At 47.5% G+C, this 13382-nt stretch overlaps 1 protein-coding gene across 3 annotated transcripts in view; it reads left to right on the forward strand.

Annotated features, from left to right (window-relative positions):
* Nucleotides 1–6929, forward strand: part of LOC122749113 (zinc finger protein 260-like) — a 29871-nt gene extending 22942 nt beyond the window's left edge. The window contains exons 3-5 of one of the 3 annotated variants that reach the window (XM_043995297.1): nucleotides 1349–1475; nucleotides 2196–2291; nucleotides 4517–6926. In XM_043995297.1, coding sequence (XP_043851232.1) covers nucleotides 1349–1475; nucleotides 2196–2291; nucleotides 4517–6471 — 2178 coding nt within the window. In that variant the 3' untranslated portion in view covers nucleotides 6472–6926. Of the gene's footprint in view, nucleotides 1–1348; nucleotides 1476–2195; nucleotides 2292–3351; nucleotides 3408–4516 lie in introns of those variants that run through there. The other 2 variants (XM_043995298.1, XM_043995299.1) reach the window with 2 other exon arrangements.
* The last annotated feature ends 6453 nt before the right edge of the window (nucleotides 6930–13382 follow it).

The raw sequence follows: 13382 nt of genomic DNA on the forward strand, positions 1-13382 counted from the left end.
AAGGGCAAGCACGGTCAGACAAGGCAAGATTTGAACTCAGTTTTCTTGACTCTCCAACAGTCTACCTCAACAGCCATGTTGAAGTATTTGAGGGTTTGTCACAGAAAAGAGGGTGCCTGTTTTCCTGCTTGACCCAGGACACAGAACTACCAGGAGTCACAGCCAGATGTCAGGGCATAACAAACTTCCTACCAGGAATGAAGCCATGCAAAAGAGAAGTGGGCTGAAGGGGGCACCTTGAGAGGGAGGGGGTTCTCTTTTGTTGCTGGTCTTCAGGTGGAGGAGGGGCAGTGACTTTGTAGGGACTTGAAGAATTCCTGTGCAGGTCCATTTAATCTGCATGCCCTTTGGATTCCCTTCCAGCTGTCAGATTTTATGATGGTCTGCCACAGTGTATTGCTGGCTCAAGGGCCCAGACCACTTTCCTCCTTGGGGGCTTCTTTATCTCCGCTACATCTTCTCTCTTTCTTGTCCTCCCTTCTCACTTACCCCAAAGGGAGACAGCTCAGACTTGTCACTGGGAAGGGTCTTAAGCTGCAGTCAGGAGACCTGGATTTATTCCTGATTATCCAAGTCCTAGATTTACCACAAGACTTTGCCCCAGGGTCTTCTCCTCATTGGCCTGTTTCTTGTGGGTTGTGATGGGCTTAGAGACACAGACATTTGGGGGTCTTTCCAAGTCTATTACCTCTTGGGCAGCTAGATGGCTTAGAGGATAGAGCATCGGCCCTGAAGTTAGGAGGACCAAATCTCACCTCAGACACTTACTAGCTGTGTGACCCTGGGCAAGTCATGTAATCCATCTGGGGCCATCTCCAGTCATCCTATTAATGGATGTTAATGGGCCCAGAGGGCTCTGGAGGAGAAAGTGAGGCTGGTGACTTTGCACATCCCTCCCTCCCTTAAATCCAATTCATTGTAAGTCATGACATCTGTTATGATCTTCTTTGAGAACAAAGGAAAAACAATAACAGCCTCTTGGCACAGAGTTGTACCAGCTGCCTTAATGCGAGCATCATCATTCTCTACCAGTGTGATTGTGAAATGCATGGCGCTGAGATGACTAAGGCAGCTGTGTGGATTGGGGGATCAGCCGGCACAAGGGACTCGTTTGGTCTTCCCTGGAGGAGAGTGAGAAGAGGTGGAGTTGAGCTGTAGAAAGCGCCGTTCTCACAACTGCAGAGCTTATGCCGGACCCTGGCTCGGACACTCACCATCCTGGTGACCTGTGCTCAAGTGGCCTGGCCTCCCTGGGTCTCCATTTCATTCTCTGTACAATGAAAAGCTTGGACTGAAGGCTGCTGAAAGCCCCTTCTGGCTCTAAGTCCTGTGTTCTTTGGTGTTTCAGGAGCCACTGACCTTCAGGGATGTGACTGTGGACTTCTCTGGGGAGGAGTGGAGACAGCTGGATCACTGTCAGAAGGAGCTCTACAAGGAGGTGATGCTGGAGAACTACAGGAACCTCACCTCCCTAGGTAAGGACGACTTCCCTGTGCCCTCATCCTGGCCTCAGGAAGGGGAGTTGCCACTGAGCTCTCGGCTTCTTCCCTTGCTAGATGGCTGATGGCATTTTAAGGGGTTAACGATCCTTAGAGACCAGAGTTTCTCAAGCCTGAGAGACAGTACACACCCACTTCCTGTTGTCACACCAAAGGTCTGTGCAGTGTAACTGGAAGCGGAGGGCCCCGCTAGGCTGCCCTGAGCTGTCTCTGCTCCGTTCCTTTGTTGTGGGGGACTGAAGATAGAGTCAGAGAACTGGACTGGCCTCGAAGGCTGTGTGGGCCACTTAGTCCCACAGGGGCCCCCAAGCCTCTACTTGGCACCACTTCCCTAGATGGCCCCCTGCATCTACTGACGGAGCTTATTAGGAGCACGTCCTTCCCTTCTCCCTGCTATTCCTAGTTTTGCCCTTTGGGGTTGGCTGAGAAAGCCCCTTCTTCTTCCCTCAGTCCTGGGGGGTGAGGATGTCGTGAGGAGAAGGTGGGCAGGCAATGGACAAAATGAACCAGTCTTCTTCCCTGTCCCAAGCCAGTCTGGCGCCCCATACGGCACTGCCTCTCCTTCCTGGGAGGACCGCCTGGAGCTTTGCCCTTTGGCCGGTCCTCTGGAGCTGCCTAGCAGGCTCTCATCTCCCGAAGAGGACTGAATCCTGAGACTCTCTCTCTCCTCTGCACTTCTCTGTTTGTGATGACCAGGGCTTCCAGTTCCCCAGACGGACGTGATCTCCCAGCTGGAGCGAGGGGAGGCACTATGGATGCTGGAGAAAGAAGGCTCAGGAGGCTCCTATCTGGGTGAGTGAAGGCAACCAGGCACTTTTCAGACATGGAGGACTGGAGGGAAGGTGGTGCTCTGACCTTGCACCAAACCACCAGCTTTCTACTGAATAGCCAGAGAACCTCTGCCTTCTAATGCTTGGTGGATACCAGGGCGGCTCACAGCCCGTCAGTGTGTCACCATTGCCTCTCTGGGGGCTCACTACCTTCCCTAGTCTTCCATGTCCTTTACAGTGTCTCCTCGCTTCTTTGGCAGGGTGCTGTAGCCTCTCTAAAGCATGCTTTGTTTCATTTGTAGATAACCAAGCCTATGAAATGCGCCCCTTTAAAGAATGCTACCTTTGTCCACTTATGGGCCAACCTGATACCCGCAGAGTGTGGCAGCGGCTGATAATCCTTAGACAGCCCTGGGCAGAGAGTGAGATGCAGTTATCCCCATTAGGCCTCCTCTTTGAATCTATGGGCAGGACTTGACATTTATCCCTGAAAATGGTACCTCTTTGTTGCCCATTAGTCCAGACTACCTCAGGGTCTGTTTAGAACTTGTTGTTGTCATCCGGTGTATTATTTTCCAGCCTAAGTTTGTCATCTGCGATGTGAGAAGGCTCTCTTCTGCCTTATCTGTCAGTCAGCAAGCATTTACTAAGTGCTCCTCTGTACCAGGGGCCATGCTGAATGCTGGGGACACAAGGAAGGGCCAGAACGTGTCTCTGCCCCAGGAGCTCTCGCGTGACAGAGCAGACAACACCTAGAGGATAACCAGAAGGTCATCTCCAAGAGAAGCCCCAGCGAACATGGGGAGGGAGGAGGACTAGGAAGCACTGAGTCTGGAAGCCAGGTGGTGGAGGTGATGGGCGAGCCCCCCAGTCAGTGCAGAGGCCCGGAGGCAGAGCAGCAGGACTGTCCATGCAGTGGCTCCTGGACTCCCTGGGTCTGTGAAAACTGGGGCCTGTATTGGATCCCGAAGGCTATAGGGGCAGGCGGGGATATGAGCAGAGCTGCATTTTAGGAAGATCACCCTATTGGCCGACTAGAGGATGGCTGGAGGTGGGAGAGACCAAAGGCAGGCAGCCCCCACAGCAACTATTGCAATGGTCCAGGCTCGAAGAGAGGAGCGCCTGTACCTCACTGGTGGTAGGTCGAAGTCATTTAAGAATGTTGATCTGGGGGCAGCTAGGTGGCGCAGTGGATAGAGCACTGGCCCTGGAGTCAGGAGGACCTGAGTTCAAATCCTGCCTCAAGACACTTAACACTTACTAGCTGTGTGACCCTGGGCAAGTCACTGAACCCCAATTACCACACACACACACACACACACACACACACACACACACACACAAATATGTTGATTTGGAGGAAGCTACGTGGCTGCCTTAGAGAAATAGAGCCCTTCACCAGTCTGTGGATCAGCCCAGTTTGGGCACATTCTAGTCTAGTCTGTGTCTCATCATTTTGTCTGTTAGTGAGTGCTCCTTGAGTGATGATTACAAATATGTCACAGAAGTTTAGAGAACTGTTTAGGGCTTTAGTTTTCTGATCTGTCAGGCAGAAGTGCCCAGCAATAAAGAAAAATGAAGTTAGTTTAACTTGACTTTTGTTTACTCTTTTCAGTTTTGCTGTTTTACCATTTTGTCAGGTATTTTGTTACTCTCATCCATTTGTATCTCTCTAAATTTCTCCTTGCAAAATCATGACATTTCACAATTCTTTGGGTGACACTCATTCTCCAGAATTTCTCAGAGATTAACCGAGACCAGACCCATTGATTCAGGCTTTTGGGACTGGAACACAATGAAACCCTCGTCGACCATGTAGAATCACCCAGGGCTTCCTACACACATTCATGCCTGCATGTCCTTTAGCTGTCTTCAGGTGTAGTTGTTCTGTTCCTGAAGACTTGAAGTCATTCAAGGGTCACAGGGAATACTATGGCATCAGTAGTTGGCACAGCAGAGTGTTCCTCCCAGAATCACCCTGAAGAGCAGGGTCAGTTTGGTCAAATAATTTAAGTATTTTGAACCCTACTTTCTTGGGTGAAGTGAAATGATAACACCTGTCCTGCCTATTTCACAAGGCTGTTTGAGTGTTCCACAGTGTGGTTCATATAAAAACTCTGCCAAATAAATCAGTCTGTGAATTTGGAATCATGGAGTTTTCTCATTGTTCATTCTGCCCTTTCATGCGTGTGAAGATGAACAGTAAAAGGAGATTTACTTTTCTTTTCTTTTCTAAATTTCTTTCAGATTGGGAATCAGACCCTGAAACCAGCGAGTTCACTGTGAAGCTGGGCATTACAATGCAAGGATCATCCCAGGAGAGATTCATGAGCAGCAGCTCCTGGGACTTCAAGGCAGGAGAAACCTGGGAAAGTGACATCCAGTCAGGAAAGAAGAGCCACCAGGAGAATCATTCCAGGGAATTGAAAGTTCCCAGGGATGTCGGAGGCCTTGAATGTAATAAATTTGGGGGCAGCATCAGCCTGAGACTCGTCCTTTCTGAAAAACAACAGAGGGTTCCTAGAGTAAAGAGTCACAGTAAATGGGATACTTTGGGGAAAAGCTTCAGACAGCATTCAAGTCTCATTAAGAAATTTGCCTCAGGAAAGGTACAGTCTAAGTATAATGAACGTGGGGAACTCTTCAGTTATCAGACAGACCTCATTCAGTGTCATAGTAAGACTACTAGAGAGAAGCATTATGAGTGTAATGAATGTGGAAAGGCCTTCAACCTGAGCACGAACCTTATTAGGCATCAGAAAACTCATAATAAAAAGAACCATTATAAATGTGAAGAATGTGGTAAAGTCTTCAAACAACACTCATCCCTTAGTTACCATCAGAGAATACACACTGGGGAAAAACCATATGAGTGTGCCGAATGTGGGAAACATTTCAGTCGGACACCAGACCTTATTAGACATCAGAAAATTCATACTGGAGAAAAGCCTTTTAAGTGTACTGAATGTGGGAAGGCCTTTAGCCAAAGCACATATCTTACTGTACATCAGAGAATTCATAATGGAGATAAACCCCATAAATGTAATGAATGTGGAAAAGCCTTCAACCAGCAGTCATCCCTTAATTACCATCGGAGAATTCATACCGGAGAGAAACCTTATGCATGTAATCATTGCGGAAAAGCCTTCAGCCGTAGCACAGATCTTATTAAACACCAAAAAATTCATAGCGGAGAGAAGCCTTTTAAGTGTAATGAATGTGGAAAAGCCTATAGTCAGAACACAAGACTTATTTATCATCAGCGAATTCATACTGGAGAGAAACCCCATATATGTAATGAATGTGGTAAAGCCTTTATTGATAGCTCATCCCTTAATATGCATCAGCGAATTCATACTGGAGTAAAACCATTTGAATGTAATCAGTGTGAGAAGGCCTTCAGCCGAAGCACAGACCTTATTAGACATCAGAAAATTCATACTGGAGAGAAGCCTTATGAATGTAACGAATGTGGGAAGGCCTTTAGCCAGAGCACAAACCTGACTGTTCATCAGAGAATTCACAATAGAGATAAGCCTCATAAATGTAATGAATGTGGGAAAGCCTTCAACCAACATTCATCCCTTACTTACCACCAGAGAATTCACACTGGCGAGAAGCCCCATAAATGTAATGAATGTGGAAAAGCCTTCATTGATAGTTCATCTCTTACTTATCATCAGAGAATTCATACTGGAGAAAAGCCATATGTGTGTGGTCAGTGTGGAAAGGCTTTCTATCGAAGCACAGATCTTATTAAACACCAGAAAACTCATACTGGAGAAAAGCCTTATAAATGTGATGAGTGTGGGAAGGCTTATAGCCAGAATGCAAAGCTTATATGTCATCAGAGAGTTCACACTGGAGAGAAACCACATAAATGTCATGAATGTGGCAAGGCCTTCAATGATAGCTCATCCCTTACTGTACATCGGAGAATTCACAGTGGAGAAAAACCTTATGAATGCAGTCAGTGTGGGAAGGCCTTCAACCGTACACCAGACCTTGTGAGACACCAGAAAATTCATACTGGAGAGAAACCTTATAAATGTAATGAATGTGGCAAAGCCTTTAGTAGGAATACACTGCTTACCTACCATCAAAGAATTCATACAGGAGAGAAGCCTTATGAATGTGACAAATGTGGTAAGGCCTTCAGCAGAAGCACTCACCTTATTCGACATCAGAAAATTCATATTTGAAGAACCTTTACAAATAAACGTGGCAAGGCCTTTAGCCAGTACGCCAGTTTCACTGTATATCAGAGTGTATAGCCAAAAGCAAAGCCTTCAAATGTAATAAAAGTGGGAAAACTTTCCAACAGCATTCATCCCTTATTTACCATCTGAGCATTGTATTGTAGAGAAACCCTGCAATGTAATATGGGAGATCTTTTGACCCAAATAGATTTCTAACCGTCAGAAAGTTCATGATAAATCTGTTGAATATTGGAAGACCATATTCAGTGACTCTCACCTCTAGGATAAAATGCAAAGTCCCTTTCCCAACATTCCAAGTCCTTCATACTGTGTCTCCTGTTGACCCTTCCACATTTATTTCACATTCCTTAACACCACAGCTAAACTGACCTATTTTCCATTTCCTGAACCAAGTTTTCCAATCCTGCCTTTGTACATGCCTTCCTGTTTGCTTGGAATATATATTCCTGCTCATCCCATCAATTCCTTATAAGATCCTTATAATTCTCTTATAAGCTCAATTCTGATGTCACCCTTTTCAAGATACTTTTAATAGTCCTTCTAGTTGTGTTCTTTTCCTCTTCAAATTACGTTTCACTTACCCATGTGAATAAAATATTGTGTGCCCTCTATAGACTATAAGCTTTTTTGAGAGCAAGGATTCCCCCCCCCTTTTTTTTTTTTGTGAGGCAGTTGGGGTTAAGTGACTTGCCTAGGGTCACACAGCTAGTAAGTGTTAAGTGTCTGAGGCCGGATTTGAACTCAGGTACTCCTGACTCCAGGGCTGGTGCTCTATCCACTGCGCCATCTAGCTGCCCCGGATTCCCTTTTTTTAAATCCTGATTGCCCCCCAGAGTCCTTACTTCTGTGTGCACATAGTAGGTGCTTAATAAATGGGTATCAAATTTTCGTTGAAGTGGAAAAAACAAATTGGGGTTACAGAAATTGCCTGATTCTACACCTTCTTAAAGTGGGAGAATAAATAGCAAGGAAGAAGGTATATAGAAATATGTCTAGCACAAAAGACATGCCGCAGCCTTCTCTTTCTGGGGGAAAAACGAGTAACAGGCTTTCCCCAGTCGTTATTATATCCATTTTCCAGTTATCTAGGTCCTTGCTGTTACTGTCTTGCTATTTTATGTCTTGCCTGGTATTATCAGACAGGTGCTGAATCATAAAGATGATGTCCCATAGGCATCTCAAATTAAGCATGTTCAAAACAGAATTCATTTTCCCCTAAACCTGTCTCTTTATCTGTTTCTGCTTAAGTTACCACCATCCTGTCATCCCCTTGGGTCTGTAACCTCAGAGTCATTCTCAACTCTACCCTTTCTGTCATCCCCATATCCAATTGGAATCTTGTTGATTCTACCCACACATCTCTTGCATCTCTTCATGCACATGACCCTCACCCTCGTTCAGGTCATCATCTGTTGCCTAGACTTTTTCTAAAGCCCTCCTAATTATATAGCTGCCTCTAGTCTCTCCTGCCTCAGATCCATCTTCTACATAACTGCCAAATTAATTTTCCTCTGGTCTGGGTCTGCCTATTTCACTCTCTTTTTCTAGAAGTTCTTGTCTCAAGGATAAAATACTAATTTCCTTCTGGCATGCAAAGCCCTTGACAGGGTGGCTTCAGCTTACCTTTTCAGATTAATGGGACGCTCCCTTCTCCCCCTCTTCACCTGCTATTCCGACCAAATTGGTTGTTTCTTGTATGCGAATATTCCATCTCCCAACTCTATTACATGGGCTGCTTATGTCTGCATTTCATCATTAGTCTATATGTATTGGACTTTTGGTTTCTATCAAGTCTTGGCTTGAGATCTGCTTCCTAAAATGAGGCCTGTCCTCAAACCCTAGCTGATAATTTCACGTACCCAGAATTACTTTGTATATTTTGCATATTGTTTTCCTGCAATAACCAGGCAGAGAATGTTTAAAGTTTCATTTTGTTCAACTCAGTCAAAGGTTTTATAGTCAGTTAAGCACAGTGGAATCTTGTATCCTCTAGTCAGTCATAGATTTAGATTTAAAGCTGGAAGTGTACTGAGGAAAGCCCAGAGAGGTTATGTGATGGTCAAGTTTGCACAGGTATTAAGTAGCAAAACTAGCATTTATGTGGCACTTTGAGGTTTGTAAAATGCTTTACAAATCCCTCATCCTTATCAAAATTTGGGGAGGTAGACGCTGTTGTGGTCCCCCTTTTACAGATGTGGAAACAGAGGTAGGGGTTAAACATCTTGTCCAGGGCCATACAACTAGTATATGTTTGAAGCTAGATTTGAATTCAAGGCTTCCTAACTCCAGATCCAGCACTCTACTGCACTGCCTATCTTTTGACTCTCATACACATTTTCTGAGTAAGAAGATATCTGGGGGCAGCTAGGTGGCGCAGTGGATAGAGCACCGGCCCTGGAGTCAGGAGGACCCGAGTTCAAATCCGGCCTCAGACACTTAACACTTACTAGCTGTGTGACCCTGGGCAAGTCACTTAACCCCAATTGCCTCACTAAAACAAGAAGAAGAAATCTGCACAGATTATGGAGTTATTGATGCTCTTGAGATTTTCCCCATGCCTAACTTGCCCTATTCCAGAAACCCACTGTCACCCTCCCTTCTGCACCAAATTTGGTACTCCCTGCACAGACCTAACTTTCCCATCTCCTCATTAAACCCATTCAGTGAGATTCTAAGTATGATGGTGCTTTGTCCTTAATAGTAAAAAGAATTTGTTGTAAAAATCTTTGCATATCTTTCCATCTTTTTGCCTGTTAATCTCCTTCCCACTTCATTCCTAGATATTCATAGGATAATTTTTCTTAGTTTGGTTTCTTGCCAACCTTTCTTGAAATTAAATTTCCCACCCCCGTCTCCAGTGTTGGGACAGCTAAGTAGTGCAGTGCATAGGGGACTAGACTTGGAATCAGGAAGACTCGTGTTCCTGAGTTCAAATCTGCCCTCAGACCACTAGCTGTGTGACCCTGGACAAGTCACTTAACCCTATTTGCCGCAATTCCTCATCTTTAAAATGAGCTGGAGAAGAAAATGGCAAACCACTCCAGGATCTTTGCCAAGAAAACCCCAAATGAAGAGTCAGACACAACTGAACAACAATAACACTGCTTATAATCTTCTTTGGGATCATAGATACAGAGTTAGAAGAAATCTCAAAGGCACCTACTTCAAGCTCCTGGTTTGTTTGTTTTTTCTTTCTTTTTTTTTTTTTAGTGAGGCAATTGGGATTAAGTACTTGCCCAGGGTCACACAGCTAGTAAATGTTAAGTGTCTGAGGCCGGATTTGAACTCAGGTACTCCTGAATCCAGGGCCAGTGCTCTATCCACTTTGCCACCTAGCTTCCCCCAAGCTCCTGGTTTTACAGATGAGTAAACAAGTCAAGGAAGTAGGGATTTGCCCAAGGTCATCCAAGTAGTAAGTAGGTGTCAGAAGTGGGATTTAAATTCAGGAAGTTTGCCTGCAGAGCAGAGCCCTTGCTCTGTGCCATACTGCCCCAACCCTCCTCCCCTTTCCATAAGATTTCAGATAGGAATTTATATACTAAACTGATATGTCCTAGAATGGCATATTGACTGAACCCAAGAGGTGATTTTTTTTTGTTTTTTGCAAAAACCAAACACTGATAAACAGTTAATAGATCCCCTTTTAGGAAAGGGGCTGGAGGATGATTCAAATTACAAAATGGGAAATGAACATTGTAAGCTGGAGGAGAACCTGAGGAGGGCAATCAGGATTGTTGCCCAGGCTGTTGAGAAGGTAAGTGCCTTGTCCAGGGTCACAAAATGTCAGAGATAGGACTTCCTGGCTCTAAGGTGGGCCTGACATCCACTATGCCTTGTGATTTCTTGGATGAACAAGAGATTTTTTTTCAGTTGGGAAGGGAATCATTGTTCCATCACATCTCATTTTCATCCTCTTCATTCATTTCTAGTACAGGCCCTCATCACCTGGCTTATTGCCACAGCCTTCTCACCTGTCTTCTAGCATCAAGTCTCCATTTCATCCTCCACTCAGCTGCCAAAGTGGTTTTCCTGAAGAGCAGGAGTCTTCTCATCATGCCCCTACTCAGGAAAATCCACCACACCCATCTTTAGTTCAGCTCTCATTTATGCCTTCTCATCTTTGGTCTCCCCATTTCCAATCCAATTGTGAGCACTTCTCATTCCTCCTGGTGACTTATGAGTATTCTTCCTTCAGGGTGGGGGAGGCATGAACTTTCCCCCCCAGGTCACTGATAATCTTGCTATTTCCAGACTCTCATCCAGAGAGATGCTGAAGATCTTTCTTCCTATACAAGCTACAGTAGAATCAGGATTCCAGAAGTAGGAGCAATATTACCTAACATAGGCAGGACGAATGCTCACTTCCACTTTCTCCCTTCCTCCCTTTCTTCCTTTCTTCCTTCCTCCTTTCCTTCCTCCCCCCCTTCTTACTCCCTTCCTCCTTCCCTCCCTTCCTTTCTTCCTTCCTCCCTTCTTTCCTATTCTTCCTTCTTTCCCTCCCATCTCCCATCCTTTCCTCCCCCCTCCCCCCTTCCCCGTCCCCAGGTTGGTAATGCACCAGATACTCATGAGCCCAAAAGAGAGAGACTGAAGATAACAGAAGGGACATGTTCAAAGAGGAGAGCGGGGGCATGAGAGCAGGGAGCCTGAAGAAAAGGGCCCTCTTCCCCAGAGATCAGAACAAAGAAGACAAGACTGGAGGAGAGAAAGGAGAAGGGAGGGAGGGAGAAGAAGGGAGAGATGGATGAATGGGGAGAGGAGGAGAAGGAAGGGTGGGAGGGATGGGTGGATGAGTGAATGAATGATTGAATGAATGAATGAACAAGTCATTTGCTGGGATGCTATATTATGGATGAGGACCGATGCAGGATACCCGGGGACAGATGTTGAGAGCCGAGGCCGGGGAGAGGGGAGGAAAGGGGGAGAAGAGAGGCGCAGGCTTAAACTCCTCCTCCTGGCAGTCCTTCAGGGAATGGAGGAAATTTCATGGAAGAGATCCAGTTCCCTGAAGGAGAGGGAGGAGTAAGCACATCTTGGCCCCGCCTACCTTTGGCTTGGCCCCACCCACTCGCTCCACTCCATCCATTCTGTCACCCCCGCCCATCCCCGCTCTGCCCTGCCCACCGCATTCAGTCCCGCCCATTATGACTCAGTCCCCAAATTCAAGCAGAGCCCATTCCTCTCCCCTGTCCCGCCCCGCCCCATCCATGGGAGGGGATGAGGCCAGGGGAGGGAGGGGAAAGTCTGTCCTCCCAGGCATGCTCACGAAACTTTCCGGGACTCTGGACTACATATCCCAGAGTTCCCGTTCCGTGCTCCACTTCCGCTTCCTCCATTTTTCTCTCCGCCCCCCCTCCCCGTGACCTCGTGGCCGCAGCTCCTCGGGGTGAGTTTCCCCTAAGGTCCGCCCGGACTGGGCAGGACCCTGGCATCCCGGGGGCCTCCCCAAAGTCATTAGGCCCAGAAGTCCTGTGCCCCTCCCAGAGTTATTGGACCCAGGTGTCCAGTGGGTGTCCCCCTGCCTCTTCCCCATCTCCATCGGACCCAGGGTCCCCGGGCCCTCCAAGTCATAGGTCCCAGGTGTCCTGAGGCTCCTGCCAGTCCTTTCGGACTCAGGAATCCCACACCCCATCCCCAGCCCCCCGGCCTATCCCTATGGGGATTCAGGGGGTCCCATGCCCCGCCCACATCCCTCACCTCCATTGGATCCTCAGACCCGAGTCTGAGCCCCCCTCAGCTCCCTTCCCGGCCCATCCCCTCCCATCTGGACCCAGGAGTGTTGTGCTCTTCTCGCCCCCCCCCCCATCAATTGGAGACCCCCCCATCCCTTCTTGAGGACCCCCATCACGCATGCCCCCCACCCCACAGCTACCTCGGAGGATCGCATCTGCCCAGTCCTGTAAGGGTTGTCATCCCTTTAAAATGAAAACAAGTTCCATGAGGTCAGGAGTGGTGGTCCTCCTTCTTTGCCTCCGCCCCCAGGTAGCCCAGGACCCAGCCCACTGTAAGCCCCTCATGAATGCTGGAGAAACCCAGGAGCTGGCCCCAGCAGGCTTGGAGCCAGGGACAGACAGGAAGCCCTTTAGGAAGATGAGAGGGACTGTGATGAAAAGCCCAGAGGGCTGGCTTTGGAGCCAGGTGGACCTGCATTCAAGTCCTGCCTTAGACCCAAAAGTGACTGGCACTTAGCCCCTCTGGGCCCCAGGGTGCTTCAGCCCTCTTAATTACAGAATAGTTGTCACTGAGAGTTGCCAGTCTTGTAGAGCAGGGCTTCTCTCCCCTTTGGGGCTCACTGACCCCTTGTCAGTCCTGTGAAGCCTTTCTCAGAATTCCACATTTAAATAACTAAAGGAAAGGCTAACCATCAGTTAGAAGTTACTGAAAATAGAAATGTCCTTCTTTTCCCCATCCAAGCTCCCATCACCCCCTGAAATCTATCCGCTGACCCCGAGTCCAGCATTAGAACCTCTGAAACTCTTGAGAAGGCCAGCTCCTTTTCTTCTAACAGCTTACGGACAGACAGCACCTGGGGCTGGGCCCCTCCCCTCCAGGAGTGGTGCCTGGGCCTTGGGCTGGGGTCCAGTGGCTGCTTAGGAAGTTGGCCTATGTCCGTGGTTCCTTGGACATGGCCAGCCTCTCATCTGCCAGGGGCTCAGCCTGCTGTTCTTTTCTCTTCCCTAGTTCTTCCTTTGGAGCGTTCCACCTCAGCCTGAGAGGGAATGTCCCCTGGGGTCCTGAGAACCGTGGCCCTGGTGAGTTGAACTCCCCCTTGTCACAGTGTTACCTGGGCTCTCAGAGTGGACATGCTTCTTTCCATAGTGGACAGGGAGTCAGGAAGACCTCTGTTCAAATCGTGCTTTGGCCACTTACTGGCTGAATGATCCCAGACAGTC

This window comes from Dromiciops gliroides, chromosome 3, assembly GCF_019393635.1.
Source record: "Dromiciops gliroides isolate mDroGli1 chromosome 3, mDroGli1.pri, whole genome shotgun sequence".
NCBI lineage: Eukaryota > Metazoa > Chordata > Mammalia > Microbiotheria > Microbiotheriidae > Dromiciops > Dromiciops gliroides.